This window comes from Numenius arquata, chromosome 6 (assembly GCF_964106895.1).
Source record: "Numenius arquata chromosome 6, bNumArq3.hap1.1, whole genome shotgun sequence".
Taxonomy (NCBI): domain Eukaryota; kingdom Metazoa; phylum Chordata; class Aves; order Charadriiformes; family Scolopacidae; genus Numenius; species Numenius arquata.
In genome coordinates this window covers 58,121,229-58,141,253 of record NC_133581.1, presented here as the reverse complement: position 1 = coordinate 58,141,253, position 20,025 = coordinate 58,121,229, and the positions used below count along the sequence as shown (strand labels likewise).

General features: G+C 42.6%; 1 protein-coding gene across 1 annotated transcript in view; it reads right to left on the bottom strand.

Annotated features, from left to right (window-relative positions):
- TTLL5 (tubulin tyrosine ligase like 5) overlaps positions 1 to 20,025 on the bottom strand; it is a 128,378-nt gene that overhangs the window by 40,660 nt on the left and 67,693 nt on the right. Inside the window, exon 29 of the mRNA XM_074149099.1 lies at positions 10,989 to 11,143. Coding sequence (XP_074005200.1) covers positions 10,989 to 11,143 — 155 coding nt within the window. The remainder of the gene's footprint in view (positions 1 to 10,988; positions 11,144 to 20,025) is intronic.

The following is a 20,025-nucleotide window of genomic DNA, read 5'->3' as shown; positions in this document are numbered from 1 at the left end:
TCAAACAGTTTCTAGTACTGTCAAGCCTTTGTTGGTATGACTGTTACCTCATTGCAGATCTATACTCAGTTACCAGCAGCAAGAAACAAAATTCTTAAACTTACTCAAGTCTCAGCATCCACAGCTTTTCAAAATGCTAAGTGAAGAGAAGCTGACACCTCTTTACTCATCAGCATCTTTATCCCAATATCCAAAAAGAAACAGATGGTCCAGACTTGAGGTTTCCTCCTCCTTGTCACATAGTCTACCAAACTGAAAGTTTTGAGCCGAATTTTGAAGAAAACTCAATTCAACACTGAAGATATTCACAGCCCAACTTGGCTTCATTCTTCACAGAGAAGATTATATATTTTTTTTTCCAGCACCAAGCAAATAAAGAATTCTTTATGCATACAAAAGGTTAAGACCACATAAGCCACAGCCCTTTTGCTCCAAAGGGTGACTCTTGCCCAGGCTGAGCATTCCTGATAGACAGCTGCCAAGCAGCATGTGCAGTGCTGCCAGATAATCTTTTTAGACAAACTTTTCAGGCAAGTCCCACGTGCCAGGCAGCAGAAAGATAGAAAGGGCAGTGGAAGGCACTTACTGAGCCAGATGCAATCTGAAATTCAAGCAAAGGAGCCATGCAACATCATGGATACCAGCAGCTGGAACATAAACAGTGTCTTTGATAAGGCCTTCTCACTTTGAAATTCCTTTTACAAAAAGTAGTTGTTCAGGCCAGTTTTCAGTAGACTTGGATCAGCCAAGGCTGCCTTGGCCTCTCCCTACCTGGTTTGCTGTGGCCAGTAATTGGATGAGAAACATCAATAAAAGTTCAGCGAGTGCAACAGGAGAGTGGAAACTGTGGTACCTTTAAGCACTACTTAGCTTTTTTGCCCTCCTTTTTTTTTTTTTTTTTTAAAGAGGATATCCATCTTTCAGCTTTGTTACAGAATGAAACCCTAGAAATAACTGCTGTGATAAAGGACTCTGGATACATCAGTATTTCCATCCTGACATTGCAAAACCTACCTTTGATAGTGTGGTTAAGAATCTTTGTAATTGGCAGTGGTTCTGGACAATCCGATGACCACCTTTCTTGAGGTACCAAAATGCTTTCTTCCTCTTTACCAACCAAGTCCTCTTACCCAGAGCATTTTGGTCGAACTACTCACTGGCTGATATTATACAGTGTTGGGTAAAGACTAAGAAAGTACTGCTAACCACAAATGTTACTCGTTATTAGAATTCACACTATTCCTTAAACAAAAAGCTGGCATTCCACACTAGAGTTCTGGTTGCCGCATCTTCTTCAGATTACACAATACACATGCACTTCAAAAAGCTATGAACTAGCAAACAGGATCACCAAGCAAAGCTGCCACCCCGTGTACAGGGAAGCTGAAACACTTCCTATGTTTTTTATGCCTTTCCCTTCCCCCCTCTCCCCCCGCCCTTTTTCAAAAGAGGTTTTTGTTGAATGCTGGATGGCTCACAAACAGCTGCTGCTTGATACCTGCAGCCCAGAGTAGCCCTGGAGAATAACAGGCTGTCATGGAGCCAAGAGCATACAGTTCACAAACTCTTGTGTCAGCTACAAAATTCCCCAGTCTGAGAGGTGGGGAAAATTAGATGACAAAGCAGGATCTTCATAGGAAAGGCTGACTAATGCTTTCAGGGGGTTTCTTTGTGCTTTTGGCAGGGAATTCCCATTTATGTCACAGGATAAAGCACCAAAAAGAATGCCATGCTCAACCTGAGCAAGCCAAGCTAAAGCATGACCTTGGGCTGGATGGAAAATGTGAATGTGCATTGGTGGTGGAAACTTCACTGTACAGTGGAAGGTAGCCCCAAAACAAAGCCTAGCAGGAAGGAAAACCCCTTGGCCCTTTTTGCTACCTCCTGCTCTGGCATTCGTACTTGGTTGCTGAAACCCTTGCCTCATTTGAGCTTGACTGCAGGCCCTTTGGCTGCTGACTTCGGAAAGTTGTCCAGGGACTGCCCCACATGAGGGCTGGCTTCTGGAAAGGCTTTCCACATGGATATCAGATCACACCCTGTGCTCCCAACATCTGACAGACTTACCGATCCTAATTCAATTTGTCTTTCTCAGTTGTACAACACCAGCCTCTTCAACACAGCTGCTCAAGACCTTTGCTCTCACCCGTAACCAAACTTCTTTTCTAACACTACCCTCCTAGAGACCTCCATTTCCTTGAAGTGAAAAGGTATAGGGTAGACCCAGAAATCTCCAAAATACTTACAATGAGTTCAACTTCAGGACAGCCCCGGAGAGCACGAGGCAAATGAAGGAAAGGTTGCTAACCTGTCTTGTCCTTCACAGGCCTGGCTTACAAAGGGGATTTCCATTTTTACAAAGCAGCATTCCGTTGTGTGTCTGGTAGGGAGGATACAGAACATGCAGCTCTGAGATTTCAAAGTGCCTCACTGTGACCCACAGGAATAGCACAGTTCAAAGATGGGCCCAGTTCAATCCCTCTGTTCTTGGGCCAGGTGGACCTGCCCTAAGATCAATGCCAGAAAGGACACTCTTCTGGGAAACTTCCCAATGCCCTTCTCGGCAGCACAACTGCGAACTAATTCAAGAGGTATGGCATGGTAGCACAGCTTTCATTTCTACCTTGCTACCGGCAAGGCCAATCGATGGACAAAACTCGAGGTCCCTCTGTGGGGAAGAGCCAGGGATGGAGAAAAATATTGCTAAAAAAAAATTAGGAAAGGGGAGAAACCAGACATTCGTGGGATTCCCTGACAGCTCCGTGCAGAAGGAAGGGCTGGGCTGGAAAAAACAGGGCCCCAGGTTCCTGCCAAGCTGTCTGAGGCCCGTCCTTTCCAAATAGCTCAAAGAAACAGCCAAGGCTCCCTTGTAACCCTTTCACAACTCCTCGAGAGAGAAAGACTGCTGTGCCCAGAGCTGCTCCCACAGAGCACCAGACTGTAACAACGGGGTTCCTCTCATTCCTAGAAGGCTGTTAGCAGTAGATTCCATCTCCCCTACAATAAGAGCTACAGCCACATTAACCCTCTGAATACCACACTGGAAAGCTATTTTAATGGTGATTGAGAGGTTTAAATAAATGCAAAGGAAAGGAAGATCCGCTGGTCACTTTGCAACATGAACTGTCTAGAACGTACACAGGATATTTCAAAGAGATCTAAGATCAGGGATGACTGGGGGGAGGTTTGAGTCAAGTAGTGCAAGACACTAAAAGATTTCAACTTGTTCTATATTGAATTAGATGCTTATTAGAATAGAAAACAGCATGTGACTTCCATCACAGACAACAAAATCCTTTCAGCTGGTGGCAGCTGAAAGCAGGAAGAGGAGGGTTCACTGGTGAAGAGGGAGAAAAAAAAAAAAAATAGAATTGTATCAGCATGAACTGCCTATACCTGTTGCCCAGTTTTACATTTACTGCAATAATCAAAGAAAAGCAACGGCATATTAAAAGAAATTCAGTGTTTAGCATGGTCAGAAGCCAGCACGATATTAGTATATGTAAGTTATGGGTTAGAAAATACAGATACAGCAGTGTTACTTACATAAAACCAATGTTTTACTCCTACTTGATGTACTGTTTTCATTCCTTGTCATCTCTACAAAGACAGCCAGACAATTATTAGAGGGCTGGGAAGATTTCCATTTAGAACTTGAAAAGAATGGGACTGTTTAGCTTAGGAGAGACAAATAAGAAGGGAGATGATAGAAACATAGAGAATAAATAGTGCAGAAAATAAATCAAGCATTTCTATTTGCCTTCATGTCATAAGGGTGCACAGACTTTTGGCAAATTTGGGAAGAAATTAAAAAAGGAAACTTTTGCATAATAGGCAATTCACCTGTGGAACTCACTGCTACAGCTCAATGAGACTACAGATCTTCCAGAAAGTAAAAATATATGATTAATGACAACATCCACACTAGTCTACGTAGAACAGAAAGTATTGCGAGAACTACAAGCCAGCTGTTAGCAATTGGAGGGTAAAAGCAAGCTTTCTCCCCCCAAGACAGAGAATTTCACTGGTGCCCATCAGAACATTCTCTGAGCTTCTACTAAAGATGGTGGTGGTAGCTGCTCCAGAGCACAGGATGGGAGAACTAGACAGAATAGCAGCCCAGTCCAGGATGGCAAATCTTATGTTTACACAAGGGTAAGATCAGTTTGTGAAGGCAGCTGAAATGAGAAAACCCCAAACCATTATGCAGTATTGGCTTGGGGAAAGGTATGAAACCCCTGTCACTCCCCTGCACCGACCAACATCGGCTGCTTGCCGGGAATAATGGGAAAGATCTTCATATCTTCTCTGACAGGAAGTCAAGCAGTCAAAGAGAAATCTGCCCCCTTCAAATTTCGAGAGCTATTTGCTAAAACTATAACTGCCCAAGGCTAGCAGACACAGGTAAAAGACATCGTGTCCCCTGTGCTCAGCTAAAGCCAGGCCCCAGCAAAGCCTCCCAAAGCTGAGCAGAGAGGCCACACTCGCACAAGCCCACTGGTGCCCCACTCTGCCCTGCTGCGAGGCCCCAGCTCACGGCCCCACCGCTGGCTCCTACGGTCTTCCCTGCACGCAGCCCAAACCCCCTTCGCCTCTGGAAAGGGTCCTGCGATTAATCTCACTTATTACCTCGGAAAAGTAACAGCACGGCGGCTGCCAGCCAAGTCCGACTCAACAGCGTCTGGGGAGCCGAGGCTGCAGGGCCAGGCCTCAGACTGTCTGGGCAAGTCACGAGCTTTCCGCCTTTCCTCTCCCGGAGGCTCCAGACAGAGAGAGCCAAGGCCTAGCTGTGGGAAGCAGGGATCCTTCAGGACTGTGCCAACCCATGGTGCTGAGGCTCAGGGCGATTTCCGAGCAGGATGGAGAGTAATTGGACCTGCCATCACAAGTTTTCTTTAGTGTGACCAAAATATATATAGAAAAAAAAAAATACAAGGCAAGCCATGTATTTCTGAAGTTGAAGTCAGCCAGTTCACTTCCACAGTTAACAAGTTGTCACTGGTGACCCTGGGAGATGTGTTAAAAAAAAAAACCACAAACCAACAAACAACAAAAACCCAGAAAGTAAGAGGTTGCTGGGGCAGCGGAAGGCTGTTACAGGCACAAATATGCACGAGTTGAGGAAGAACATGCATAAACTAGAGACAGGATGAGTTGCAAGAACGTACAGCTACCCAGGTAGTACTTCACTTTTCGCCCACCCTCCTCAAACCTTGTCTGAGCAGAAGGTAATAACAGACAAAACCCCAAATTTGGAGCACTCAGAAATGCTGTTTCTGAAGGGCCACAGGCGGAATCAGCATGACAGAGCTGTCGAGGAGATGCAGACAGAGGATCAGTCACGGAAAATCACTGTACCCACCCTCAATTACTTCTCCACTTCAAATAAAGAAATTGAATTAATTTAGGCATTAAGGCAAAGAGAAAAGAGAAGAGGACAAGCAGTATGAGGAGCGAGGAACAGACACGTGGCTATGCTACCACAGGGCTGGACTCCGTGCTGCTGGTCTGCTGCTGCTCTGGCACTTCTGCACTGCTTAGCTAGGGAGGTGTTAAGGTCAGTGCAGTTTACTCAAAGGGAACTGAAGGCCTATTGTGTAGCCCTCAGCCCCTGCTTGCTTTCTCCCTTCATTTCCTCCAGAGGCATCGGTGCAGCACAGTCTCCAAGTTAGCTTACACCCAGATGCTGTGCAAACAAATAGGCTCCAACCACTTGGCAAGCGGGGCACAGGACAGCAGCTGGGCAGCCTCTACCTTGCAAGAGACTGCAGGGAGCTTGAAACAAACTATTTGGAAGAGAATAAAGTCACTATCAACCCTTAAGGTGCAGAAACACAAGGCAACACATGAATAACAAAGAGAAGTAGATTTATTCTTATTCTCTCCTCCTTACTTCTAGCTGCAAGCCCATACATAGTCAGCTCTTTCCCACAGCCCCCACTGCAACATCTGTGCCGCTTCTGCCATGATAAGCCCACTTTGGCCAAGTTCACGAGTCTTGCAAAAAAGCAAGACTGTCCCATCAACTGCTCACCCTTCTATCATTGTGAGAATCACCTTGCACATAAGCACATCTCTTGGCTATTCTAGTATCACTCTTCTCATAGCCCTTCAGAGCCTGTCTAGTCAGGGTCCAAGCCCGATTTTTTATTTCACATTCCACACCTCCAAAATTTAAAATAAAACCTGAGGAAATGATGAAGCCACTTTCATCCTCCCTCTACATCAAATGCAGCAAGTTGCCCCTTTGACACTAAGGATCACGACCAGTGAACCGCAATTAGCCTGTGATAGTTGTCTGGGGTCTTTCCAGCAAAACTCAAAGTTTCCCTGGAAATAGAAAAGCCACTCACATCAGCACAGAACAAACTCTCGAAAGAGATCAGGGAGTCTTCCACATCCTCACAAGTCTGAAGGATATATACTTGGTATGATCAGAGCAGAACATCTGAAGCCTAGAACACGTAGCCGTAAATGAAACTGGCACGAAGGAGCAGTGGGCACTAGATGGGGAAGGAGGATATAAAGTAGCTACTACCCAGCTGAAGCTAAGGAAGGCCAGTGATTAGGAAGAAGGTACTGGTTTGGGAGACTGGAAAAGCAGCATTGTCAGGGGATGTGGCACAAGGGTCTTAGTTTGTGAGCTGGGGTGTGCAAGAGGGTGAAGTGCACAATCATTTTTCTCTGTGGAATTTTTGGGATACAAATTAATACATATTTGCTATTAGAACAGGCACAGGAAGCTAATGTGGTACTGGATTTCCTGCACCCGTACTGTGCAGCTGATTTGTATGTGAGCAGTAAATATACACAATGTGACCCAGAAACACCTACTATGTGAATGCTCTAACTACGCTGTGAATGGGCATGAAGTCTGATGCCTTCAAAAAGCTGCAGGCTTACTGCGGATCAGATACTTCCAGACATGAGGCATACTGTTTGGGGCTCCTGAAAGCCCAAGATGCTAAATGTCTGGGCATCAACTTCTAGTTTTCCACCCCATTCGATACTTCCAGGCAGGGAAAAATAAAAACGAAAATGCACAACACAGCCTCTTTGGGAACCTGGACATGCGGCAGGTATGTGTACACAGCCTGCGAAGCCCTGAGCAGCTGCCACTGTTACTACCACTGGGAATGACACCAGAGCAAATTAAACTTACAAACCCTTAGATCAGAAAATTGAAAGTCTTTTTTTTTTTTTTTTATACAATTTAACCCAGATTAGAGAGCCTGCCAACAAAACATTTCTCCATGAACCTGAGCACCTTGGCTGAATTTATGAGCTAAGGAGTATTTTGGGCAAGTCAAGCAATGAGAAGAGGAGAATCTGTTGTTTCTGACTGCAGTAGCCCTCCCAGGCTGTCAGTACAATTTGGACTTCCATTCTACACTCTGATTGATGACAGGAAAGCTTGCTTGCCTGCTTCTGCTAACCAAGTTAGATAAATCCATTGGAAGATCCAAGGGAAAAATATGCCGAGTACTTTAGAAGAGCCAGGCTGGTCTTGTCTTTAGGTTTGAGAACGATATTACAAAAGAACAAGCAGCAAGTGAAACAGAAGTCTGAGAAAACACTGACCATTTCACTGCTCAATTCTTGCCAACGGACTGCCCATACGAGTTCTAAAAGATGAACTCGAGTAAGTATGGCTGCTGTTGAATGCAAGGTGCCCACTGAAAACACAGAAATCTGTACCAGTTAGAAAGAAAGATTTCTCACTAGCTTTGGTTCAGGTCTTGGAGATTTAATGACCTGCAGAGCCCAAGTTATTCTTTGAGGAGAAATCCACCGTCTTTTTCAAAAAACAAGTGACACAGCAGCTGCAGATTCCAGTGCAAGAAGCTTCTAGGAATGTCTACCATCCCCACCACTAGGGATTACACAACTATTTGCCAACAAGTAGTCAAAAATTGGTTTAGGTTCTGAATCAACAAGCTTCGTTCTCTTTTATATAAAATACCTGATTTTTTACCTTTATTATGCAACTGAGAATCCTTTAAATCCTTTAAAATCCTTTAAATAATGCTTTTTCAAGAGCAGTTCTAGTGAAGTCTTGGCTTCAATGACTAGAAATTAGCTTCACTGGACAATGAGGAATCACTTTCACATTAGATGTCCTTAGATTACATTACTAAAATCGTGATAAAATTATATATGGGAATCTTAAATACTTCTACTACAAAACACATAACCACATTTAATGCCTTTACAGCAGAATGTGAAAGGGTGACAATCCTGCCTGATGGACAGAGTAATAAGCTGAGACAGAACTGCAATAGGGCACCGAGACAGGACTAGAGTCAAAAGGAGAGAGCAGATTTGGCATAGCCTCAATGAGCTACAGAGGGCAACAAAGGCAGGACTGCAGCCAACGTGGCAGAGGGACAGCCACTTTACGGTCGTCAGAAGTAAGCCCATGTACAACCTGGAATATCTCACCTCTTGTGTAGCCCCGCAGACTTCTTTGTCTGGGGCACAGTGAAAGCCTAAGCCATCATTTGAGTGGGAATAGCATCGATGCTCATGGAAAGTGACAAAAAGAAACAAATCTCAAAAGGCACAGCAGTGCAGCTCTATAAAATGACATTTTAACATATGCAGAACTCTTCTCTGTCTCTATATTAAAAACTCAAGATCTTCTTTGCCTTTCAGTGAGCAGACTACTGATTCGGCAACTCATCTCATACAGCTGAAAGAATTCAACTAAAGAAGGGAGAACTTTTGAGAAACATATAGATAATTCAGTAGCAGGAGTGGGAATTAAAGAGGAAGAAGCTTTGTCAGTAAGAATAGCCTGAATCCTATAGATTGCAAGCATCAAAACAAAATTTTCAAACAAACCTCAGTAGCACTAAAATTGCTTAGAATTACCACAGAGCCATACAAAAACTCTAAGGACTGAGTTTCAGAGGCAGATGTTTGAACTGGAGCCAAGTACAAGCCAGATAAGAGACCCATTTACAAAGTATTTCCATCCTTGCTGAATTCTACAACTGATAGACCAGAACCTTAATGGAACAAAACAGGAAGCTTTTCTTCAAACATTCATCCAGCACTAAGCACAGGCTGACACCCATCAGATGACCCTCTATGAACTGCTTGCTCCAATATAACAGATCAAGTAGCAAAAAAGGCATTTACAGTACAAGATAGCCATCTCCATATATCATGACCTTGATATTCCTTTTGGAATACTCTCGTTAAAAGTTCACAGCCCAAGTAATCCAGCACTGCCTCAAGAATCCCTTTTTTTCATTTCCAGATTTACATAAAACTTTTAACTCCTGGTATTCTGGCCATTTGATACAAGCAACCATGGAGATAATATAATAAAGGGTCTTAAGGCATCTTTCTGTCTCTTCTTCTGAGAATAAAAACAGAGCAAGTGAAGTACTGAAAGACCAAATGGTTCATAAAAGGTTTGAAGATAGAATCTTATACCAGCTGTGGCTGGACAATTCTGAAGGACTTTTGGATTGCTGTACAAAATAAAACAGAATTTCTAAAGACATTAGACTACGCATACAGTACTAAATGAGGCACAGCCCTGGAAATCATTCAGGGTGGAGTTCTGGGCATTAAACGTTGGGTTCTCGGATCTAGAGGTAACATATAGCGGAAATTATTTCAGAGCAATGTGGTAATTACAGTGACTTCTGCAGAGTTCTGCAATGGGAGATTTTGAGGATGAGTAATCCTTTTCCAGCCATGTCTGTGAGTCCAGGAAGATGTGCAAGCAGAGTTGAGAAAAGGAACGGAAGCTCCAGGACAGCCTGCACTCTCTGCCACGCTCTCAGGCTCTGTGGGAGGGGAAGGCAGTTTACACCTGTTGGATGGGCTCTTTATTTGGATTAGGTAATAGCTCGCCTGGCTGGGTTCCAAGAGCAGAATCACCACCACCTTTCTCAATAACTCTAAACCCCAGAGGCAAACATTGTGCTGGAACAGAAACAGGCCAGGAATTCATTTCTCACATTCCTCTTCTTTAGGCAGGATGAAAAGCAGTGACTGATGAAATAAGAACAATTTTACTTGAGCTTTCCAAATCCCATTCCAATCCTCCTATTGAAGAACCCATTTGGGAAAGGACGACCACTCGAGTTACATGCCTTTTGCACTGTATGTCTGCCTCTCTCACCTCCCTCCATTTTCCGGTAGCATTCAGGCACCAATGAAAAGAATCAATATTTTCATGTATACAGTGCTTTCCAGTCCTAAACTCATGTGTCAGAGAAGCTCTGCCTCATTAGTATTTTAAAAGACAAAAATAAAGACTTAGGCAAAGGAATAAATAATATTTACTGAAGAGGAAGAAAGGAAGAACTCCAGTCTCCAGTAGTTCTGGGCCTGTGTTCAGCCTAGTCTACTGCAGCAAGCTTGCCTTGCTCTTAGCTTCCAAGATCCAGAATCCTTGGGGTAAATCTTGCTGCTCTTTCAATGCCAGGAAGAATGGTTTTACTGCAGAATCAGTCCTCTGCCCTGAGTCCCATGAGTATATCAGCCACAAATATAAATTCCAATATCCAAAATAAATAAAGACCATAAAGAAGTCATCTGAAAAAGAAACTTTTATGAACACAGCAATATGCTGCTCTACCTTTGAGCAATCTAAACTTGATATTCAAGGGAAAAGCATGAAGATGAACCTTAGCAAAGATTTCAGGTGTAAGTTCGCATTCTGTATAAATGTCTCAACACCAGCACACCTAAACTTACAGATGCAGGGATGAGAAACAATCAAAGAGAAACAGACATTTCCCTTTCATTCTACATGTTCATCCATGCCTTTATTTCACCATGAACGTGCCAGCTCTGGGAATATAGCTCTATTTTCATAGGCCTAGTTTCTGGGATAGTCCCAAGAAGAACCAGTACTAGGCCCTTAGATGTTATCTTCTGAGTAAGAAGCCAAACACAAATTACAGATGAGCTCCTGAGTGCATCGCATTTTTCTTCAAAAAGCTGGAGCAGCAACTTTAACTTACCTGACTGCTGAAGAGACAGATCGTTTGTCAGCTATAGGAGTGTCTGACTCAACAGCCCACAAGGACCCTCTTTTGTCGAGTGGTGACTGGTAGCTCTGCGGGGCAGCTGCATTCCCCTTGCTTATAGCTCCACTTGCCAAGTTCAGGTTTGTTAACTAAAGTGGCAAAAAAGAAAGAAAAAAAAAATACATCAGAAACCATTAAAAGAAAGGAGCAAAAGGTGTCACTAAGTAACTGGGATAGAGTATGTACGAAGAGAAGTAAGACTGCTAAAGAAAGGAAACCTTCAGGTGCAGAAAAACTGTGCTAGTTGCATAAAGCAGTGGGAGACGGGACACCAACAGCCAGAAAGCTTGGGATGAATTCAAGTACCAGCATTAAAAATACAACCCTTCCATTCACAGAAGAACAAAGAAAGAAAAGGACAAAGATGAGGCAAAAAATCCCTAAGAAAGCAACATCACATTCCTGCCGTGTGAAAATTTATCTCTACATGCATTAATCAAAAACTAGAAGCTCTTATTACACTGAGCAGAGACCAGAGTGTCTTCCCAGTCACCATGAGCTGTGTCACTAAGCCAGCCATATGCATCTGTTCTCTCTAAGCATATGTACAGGCACAACCTAACAGCATTATGTATCTTAGCTATAAAATTCAAAACCAAACTCTAACACACATGAGAAACTTCTCACCCAACCACTTCCAAACTGTTCACACAAGTAAAGGCACTAGTTAATGATAGCCTAAAATCACATTAGGTGTATGTTTGTTATATGAAGCTCTAAAGAAACTATGTGGTTTTAAGCATATAAAATGTATTCCACTGTATCTTTCTCTGAGGATTCTTCTTGTGTTGATCTTCTTGAAAGACCAAAATCTGCAAGCAGACACTATCTGTCTGTTTACTGATGAGAGCCTAAATACTTAACATAATAGTATCTACTACAGCAGTATAAGTATTAGTTTACAACTGGGGGAAAAAAAACCCACACAAATGAAAACCAACATTTTTTTGAAAGTTACAAAACACTACAAAGGTTGCAAAACTAAGATTCCCAGTCAGGCATTGCCAGAATTAAGTTTATGACTGCCTTTAATTATATGATCACATGCTGCTTTTTAGAAGCACAGAACAGACCTGGTTCTGCACCAAGGTTAAGGTCACACGGCAAACAGGACCTATTTGTATTGCCCTTGCTCACTTCTGTAGCGACTAGAAGGCATATAGCCAATGAGACATAGGACAAAGACAGAAAGAAGAGTCTAGCTAGCCCTGCTCCAGATCTCAGAGGCGATGCTTATTAAGTCACTTCAGTGCGACTTCGGCATAGCTTGTGAATTCCCAGCTTTGAGATCTTCACAATGCTGTTTTACTGCTGACAATTTGTGGGCAACTACTTCAACAAGTACATACCAGCTTCATTGCAATACACTGTACTCATACCTACAATAGACTTGTACATGACTGCAGACTTCATATCCTCTGACTGAACTCTGGGATATGAACTAACATTGCGACCAGCACCACAGTAGGTTGCCACTCCTTCTGTGGTTTAGCAGTACAAGGCACCTAAGCTTTCTATAAATTCAGAAATCTTAACTCCTACTTCAGGTTCTCAGCTCTATCCTTCCCCATTTCTTGCTCCTTGTCTGTGTGTCATTATTCTCACCCGGTCAGTCCCAGCTTCCACATTTCAGGTGTTGGTCTCCTTACTCTGCTCAGTCTAGTTTCATTCTTACAGACTTCCAGCACTGGCTCCCCCACTATTTCTGGTCCCCGAGCCACACCATTTGAGGCCTGGAATTTTCCATGGGAGTACTTATTCGATCTATCTTCTCACACTTGTTCTTGTTTTCCAGTTGCTCACAGACCCTGTATTTGAGTGGCTCTAGTTTTATTCCGCTCCTCAGCCCACTCCTTTTGCCAACCTTTATGTTCACCCAGTCCCAGAATGTGGGCTCCTCATTGGACCACATTTACCACGCTGCCATTCTTTTCATTTCTGTTCTTTCACCTGCATGGTTCTCAGTGTCCTCTCCCAAATTATATTCAGGTCCAAATTTCACAACCTCCTTGTCCTAGCTGTTCTCCATGCCTTGGCAGCATCCCCACTCATTCTGCTTTCAAGTCAGATGGGCTCCGAACCCAACACAGACCAGGTCACTGAGAACACAGGAGAACAGGGTCTCAAGCCTCAGTACTTTAGAGGTGCAAACACAGAGGAATTTAGTTTAGCATCCTCAGCATGGGGGAAACCTCCAGGAAACTGAGAATCTCTAACAGGTGCTGCTGAGTATGTTTCCACTGAAGCATTTCAGATAGTCACTGTGCAATCAAGCTTGGATAAAATTTTAAATTCCAAATTGCTATTCCAAAGCATGGGAGATCCAGAGATTTAAAAGAAAAGTTCTGTAGATAGTAAAATGTAGAGTATTTTTTTTCTGTCCAGCCTTGGCTTTGGCTGGAACACTTCACCTTGCCTGAAGCGTTCTGAAAACTGAACATTAAGCACAGAAAACATGAGTCAAAATGGACAAAATTTCAGAACATTACAAGCAATTTAAAACAAGATCTTACAGTGAGGCATATTGGGCAAGCTTAGTAATAGGCAGTGCTATTGTCTTAGTCTTACATGGAAAACAGCATTAGGTGTCATTGTGGTGCCTCTATTTCACCCTTAAATGTTGTTGTCTTCTGTAGAATTTAATTAAAATCTAAAGCATTTTCATTGCAATAACAGAAAGCTTCAAATTAGGTTTAGTTCTAATTGTGCCAGGCACTATACAAATACCTAACAATGACAACTTCTGGCCACAAAGAGCTTATTGTCTGAGAAGAAGCGAGAATGGCAAATGAGGCAAACACAGAGGCCAACATGGTAAATGAAATAGGACATATACAATTCTTAGCTTGTCAGCAACAGCGATCACAACTTTGTTAACATATCCAATGTGTGAAATGAAGATTGCATCATCTAGTTTTCTCTCCTTGATACCAAGAATCATTTAGTCTCACGAATTAGCACCTCACCCCTGCTCTATTAATGTGATACGCTCTCCTCTCTAATACCGTTTCACTGTTTATTTGAAAGCTGTCTTTCTAAGCAAAGCAGGTGAGCAAATAGGTTAGCATGGGTAGCAGGGACATTTCACACATTCCAGATAGACAGGTGTTTAAACTACAGCAGGATTAAATGCAGGCAAGGGATTCAGAATGAGGGAGAGAACACCAGCAAGAGTACAAGGTTTAGCTGCAGCCAGCCCACCCAGATGGGTGTCAGTGCTTGTTACTGTGCCATGCGCTGAGACATTTCAATTGCTATAATTAGCTTGCCAGGATGTTGCCTTGGTGAATTGCTGGGGCACCCCCAGCACATCTGTGCTCAGTAGAGTGGCTTCATTAGAAAATGTCACTAGTCCTCCTGTGCACCTGATGAAACTGTATTCTTCCCTTTATAGAGGCAAATACTTAGCAACAAATCAATTCTTGCTTTGTCTTAGAAGAAAACGTGTAGCACCTGAACCAAAGGAGATACCTCATGTAGCACAGCTTGCAGCTTCAGAATTTGTGGTAATGGAAAACAAAATAAAAAAACAAACCCCCACAAGCAAAATGAGAAAAAACCCCAAACATAAAAAAAAAGCAAAACCAAAAAACAAAACAAAACAAAAACCAACAAGAAAGGCGGGTTAATAAGGCTCAACGGGGAAGGTGGTTACTGGTGTGGATCTACAAGAATAAAGTTAGTTTTTACATTGAGTTGTATCAAGATGGATTCAATTCTCTTACTTGGTAAGATCCCTATTTGTTTTTGACTAACAGTGAGGGACTTCAGAATATTTTTTCTGACACTGACAGTATGACAGGAGACAGTATGACAAAGTATGAAGCGTGTGACACTGCACGCTTCAAGCATCCCTATTTTCAAACATCTCTCCTCTTATTCTCTGTGAAGTCTGTAAAAGGCAAGATAATACACAGCTACTATCTCTCATGGTAGAAAGATTTATAAGTTTTGCCACAATTTTTAAACTGTCAGGGACAGCAAAAAGGTCACAAGCTGAAAGGAACATGCTGAGCAAAGAATACAATGGGATGGTAGATCCCAAAAAGCTCTCATAGAAGGAGGAGAGACAACTTGATCTAATTCTATTATATTATCTAACATCAAGAAAAAGGGGAGAGGAGAACATGTGGGTTGTGACAGCCATATAAATAAATAGAGCCTTGTATGAGGAAACCTAACCACACATATATATGTAACAGTAGATGTATGTACTGTTACACTTCATCCAATTCAATGCTAATAAGCCAAAAGACAAATTATTGCATAATATCAAAATACCTGTAACGCTTAAAAATTTAAAGTAAGTTTATGACTGCAATATACTCACCTTCTTGACACTAGAGACACATAAGCTTAAAAGAATTGGTCTCTATGGTCTTGTTTTATTCAGAGAAATTTATTTCTGAATAAATTTATGATTAAAAGCAAGGCCACAACACAGAATGATATCCAAAAGCACTGGATATAAGAGTTGAGGGGTTTGTTTTTGTTAATCTGCTTTATAACTTAAATCGGAGACATGAAATCTCCAAATACAGATAAGGAAGAAAGAAAATTCCAGGATAGAATTTATTTCTAACGAATAGTATCCTACAGACAAAGACCTATAGTACAGTACCTTTATGAAATCATAAGCAAGAGTCAGAAGAGAAGTTACTTATCTTTCACATTTCTGATCTACATTATATTATTCTCTCAATAGTTTCCCATTATCATATTGAAGAATCTTTTTCCTATAATAAAGTGAGTATTTTCATTTTGATCTTGTCTAATGTTTCAAATAAGCTAAAGCAGAAAATGCTAGCAATGGCCAAACTTTTTTAAAAAGTAAAATCAATAAAAAACAAACAGTGCTGCAGATCAGCCTCCATGGATTCAGGAAAAACCTACTAAAAGCTTGAGCGTTTCTCTTGCTAGTTTGCAGGAGGCAATCAGGGTAAACAGGGACACATCATCACTAGAAGTTGTTACTCTGTCCCTCTTGGCAGAGTGTGGAAAAGTGACTTAAATTTTCATTGCCAGCATCCGGAACAGCAGATCCTGAATTTCACTGGTCAACGCGTTACAACACTGGGCAAGCAATGCACTACAAGAAATGCCTAATTCACACTCCCCAGTTGGCAGGTTTAGTATTTTTCTGCCAGAGGCCAGTCATATCCTGTTGCATATAAAGTGCTGGGGACTGGTGATCTACAAAGTCTAAAGACCATTTCTCTTACTTGGAGCCACACTTGCATCGTCTCCACACATCTCACGTTTCCATTTGGATCTTTCCGATTGGCGAGAAGGAAAAGGGATCCAGAGTTCAAGCCACGTTTCAAAGATCAAGACTAAGAGATATGCCAAAAGAACACAGTCATCATAGGCCTAGTTTGTTTCTTCCCAGAAAACCCTTCAATACAATAAGAAGTTCAGTCCGGAAAAGAAGGAGACCTAATGCCACAGAGCTTTCAGCACAACGTACCCTATCAACAAGTTTCAAAAGGTGTATATGAACATCAACAGTTCACTGAGAAAGAAAGATTGGACAGGGAACACAGTAAGACACACGTGAGATCACTGCTCCTCTGCCTTACGACCAGACCAGAACCTTTGGGTTTTGATGCCTCAGACAGAACAAGATGACACCATACCATAAGCTCAAAAAAGGAAACATTCCACTAGAGAACAGAAACATGCAAAATGTCTCATTGTTTGTAACATCTTTTCCTTTGCTTTTTGATCTATTTTTTTTCCCCATGTACTGAATTTGACTCCTTCAGGACCCTTCAGTCAATCTCTAATTTTCCATTTTATTACTTACCATTCATCCAGCAATGCCATCTTTATCCAATAGCTTGTAAAAGAAATGTTTCTTTTCTTCCTTTACCTGGCTTCCATAGTCACTGTATTTTCATCTGCCAAGCCTTCCTCAGACACATACCCCTGAGGCTTTCGAGATCCGTGAAATACTTATATTCCCAGGAACAGAGGGGAAGAGCTAACAACTTGCCATTAAAAAAAAAAATTAGAAAATTGCTGCATTCTTTGTTATATTTTTCTTCGTTCAGCCTTTAAAGATGACTATGACTAGATGCTACAACAATCTAAATATTCATTGTTAATCTGTCCTCTTCCCAGTCTGTGTGTTGCATTTTCTTGGCTTCACCACAGAGCTCCCATGCACATCTGTGATCTAGCAAGGGCTAGATCTAACTTGGTTTAACAGCACCCAGGTCTTCCAGTACTATTGGAAACTGTCCACCTGTCTCGCCTTCCTTAACACATCGAGATACTGGAATCCTACAGGCCGTTCCAGTATGGGAAGCATCACGGGATCTTAACCTGACTCCTTCCTTAAGAAGCAAAGGAAACCCCAAACCACAAATCTCTAACACACACACACACACACACACTTTCACTGAAGAAACCACCTAATACAAACAGATTTTTTTCTTGAGCCACCTTTTTGTTACCCAGGCCAGCTTGCTGACCACACCCCATATGAAAACACCTTCATTTTATATACAGATCTGAATTTGCAGGAGCAACCAGCCAGAAGGGAAGAACCGGGGCTAACAGGCTGGGAAGTGTGAAATCTGTGTGTGTACCAAGGCTGATCTGGCCAAAGGCCTATGACATTCCTTCTCTGCTCATAGAGCTTACCAGTTTACAGGATATACATATGCATACAGAGCACAAGTGTTCCAGTCTCCAGAAAATGTTCCAGACAAAGACCTGCCAGAGACATTCCTGGGAAATCTGTCAAACTTGCAAATTCCTTTGTAGTGTCTCCAGCGTATGCATCCATTTAACAATGAAAAAACCCTCCAAGTTAGTGCTGCTGCTGTGGATGGCTGAACTCCCCTCTTCCTTCTCCTGAAAAAGTCAGGCTTTCATTTAGATACTCTCTGCCTCAAAACTTCCCAGTGGGAGCGATTTTGATAAGGCACAGTCCTGCCAAACGTTTGATGATCAGGGTGTAATCTTTCCCATAACATGAGTTCTAGCTGCTTAGCCTAGCCCGTTTGGTGACTCTCTGCAGATCTGCAGATGTTGCTGCATCATAACAAAAGCCCCTGCTCCTATTCCCTTTGGAGCCTCAGAGCAGAAGGGGTTGAATTTGAGCACTGCAGAAACTACATTGACATTTTCACTTCCTACAACCTCTGCTGAGACCAGTTATAGTACTGCTGATGCTACAAATCAGTAGTATTAAAAGTAATTCCAGCTCTGGAGTGAACAGCCTGTGGATGAGGAGGAGATGGGGCCCTGCAACAGTGCAGAGCTGTGTGAAAAAGGAAAGAAAAATATCCCTCAGACTTCTTCCCCCAGTGTCTCACTCCTCTTCCTAGTTACAGTGAGATGCCTTTTTCCTTTACACTTCCTTTCCTCTCCATCAGTGGAAGGGTAAAAGCCAACCAAACGGTTACACACAAAAAATAAAATTGATTGAGATTCAGATAAAGTGGGTTGAGTCAAAGCAAGGGACTAACTGAAAAACAACCTTTTGGTGGGGAAAATATCCCCACCAAGTTTCTGCAAATAATTGCTGCACCCTGAGTTTCATGGTCTTTTTGCAGTCACCATGTTGTGCTTCCTCAGGCCTAGAGCTGAAAGACCTGCTGCCCACTGGGACCCACGCAGTGTGTTTTGGGACACTGGCAGTTTGCTTTGTGGCACTTTTCCTCTGCTGAGGAGAAGACAGGCCAAGGTACTACACTGTGTAATTGAGACAGGTAACTGAGGAGCGGTGTTTGTTCAAATATGATGTTAAGCTGAAGCTCGCTATTTTGGGATCCCTGTGGCATATTATTCCCACAAGGTCATTCTGGGGTACTATAAAGTGCTCCTTCCAATTCTTCCTCACTCCCTCTTCCCTGAACTAAGGTTTAGTAAACTCATCTGCTTCTTGTTAATTTCCACAGAGAAAGTGCCCCATCCTCCTATAGATCTGTCAACATGTTTGCAGGAATCCCGGCTGCTGGATATTGGGCACTGACTGGCTGCATAGCAGAGATGGAAGCAGCTCAGTATAGTCCTTGCCTGGGTGGTCTGATGTTATCCTGGTGATTAAACACCCTGGCTAGAAGAATTGGAGCTATTCCCAATGATAGCTGGGTCCTGAAATTTCACACTCTCCCTCACAGAGAGGGGCAGAGCTCCCACCAGGCTTCCCCTCCTCCTTTTCTTCCTCCTCCTCCTGGTAAAGTTGGCCAATTCAACACATTCTTCAGTTCACTAGCATTAATAACCACAAAGTACTACAGCCTAGTAGATATTGACTGCAGCCCCCCACACCAGCCAGTGATAGGGACCTCACACAGATCCAAGCATTGCAGAAGAAAACCTTCTTTTTACCTTATAGCATATTTCAGAGGTAGCATGATATTCAAAGGAAAAAACCAAGAACACATACATATCCAGATCCAGCCACCTGGCTCCGGATCTACACACATGCTCTGCATTTTAATGTCCTCCTTCCCATAGAAAGTCCTGCAATACAAGCACACGGAAATATTTTATGCTAAACACACGTGAAATAAAAACTCCAGGATTAATGCCTGGTAAGAAACACAGCAAAGGGAAAAGAAGTCTGGATTATTTTGGTCACAGACTTCATCCACCAGGAAAGGCCAACGGCTAACAGCAGGTACAGGCGAAAAAACCCTCTTAGTTCAGCTGTCGAGAAGTAACACAGTAGCCAGTAAGGTTCCTAAATCACAAATCAAGGCAAGAAGGCAACTAAGTCCCTAGAAAATGAAAGAGGCTCCCTGAACTGTATCTTCAGCTTCATTCCCCAACTCACCACCAGTGCATCTACCTTGATTCTCCAATAGTTCTATTACTACCTTAGGCTCACGCTACGCAATGGGCAAACAAGAAAATTTTAGAAAAAATGAAAAATTGAGTTGAGTATCATTAACACACCGACAACACTGCAGGCGAACCATTACATATACTGAAGGCAACAGGAATGGCAGCCACA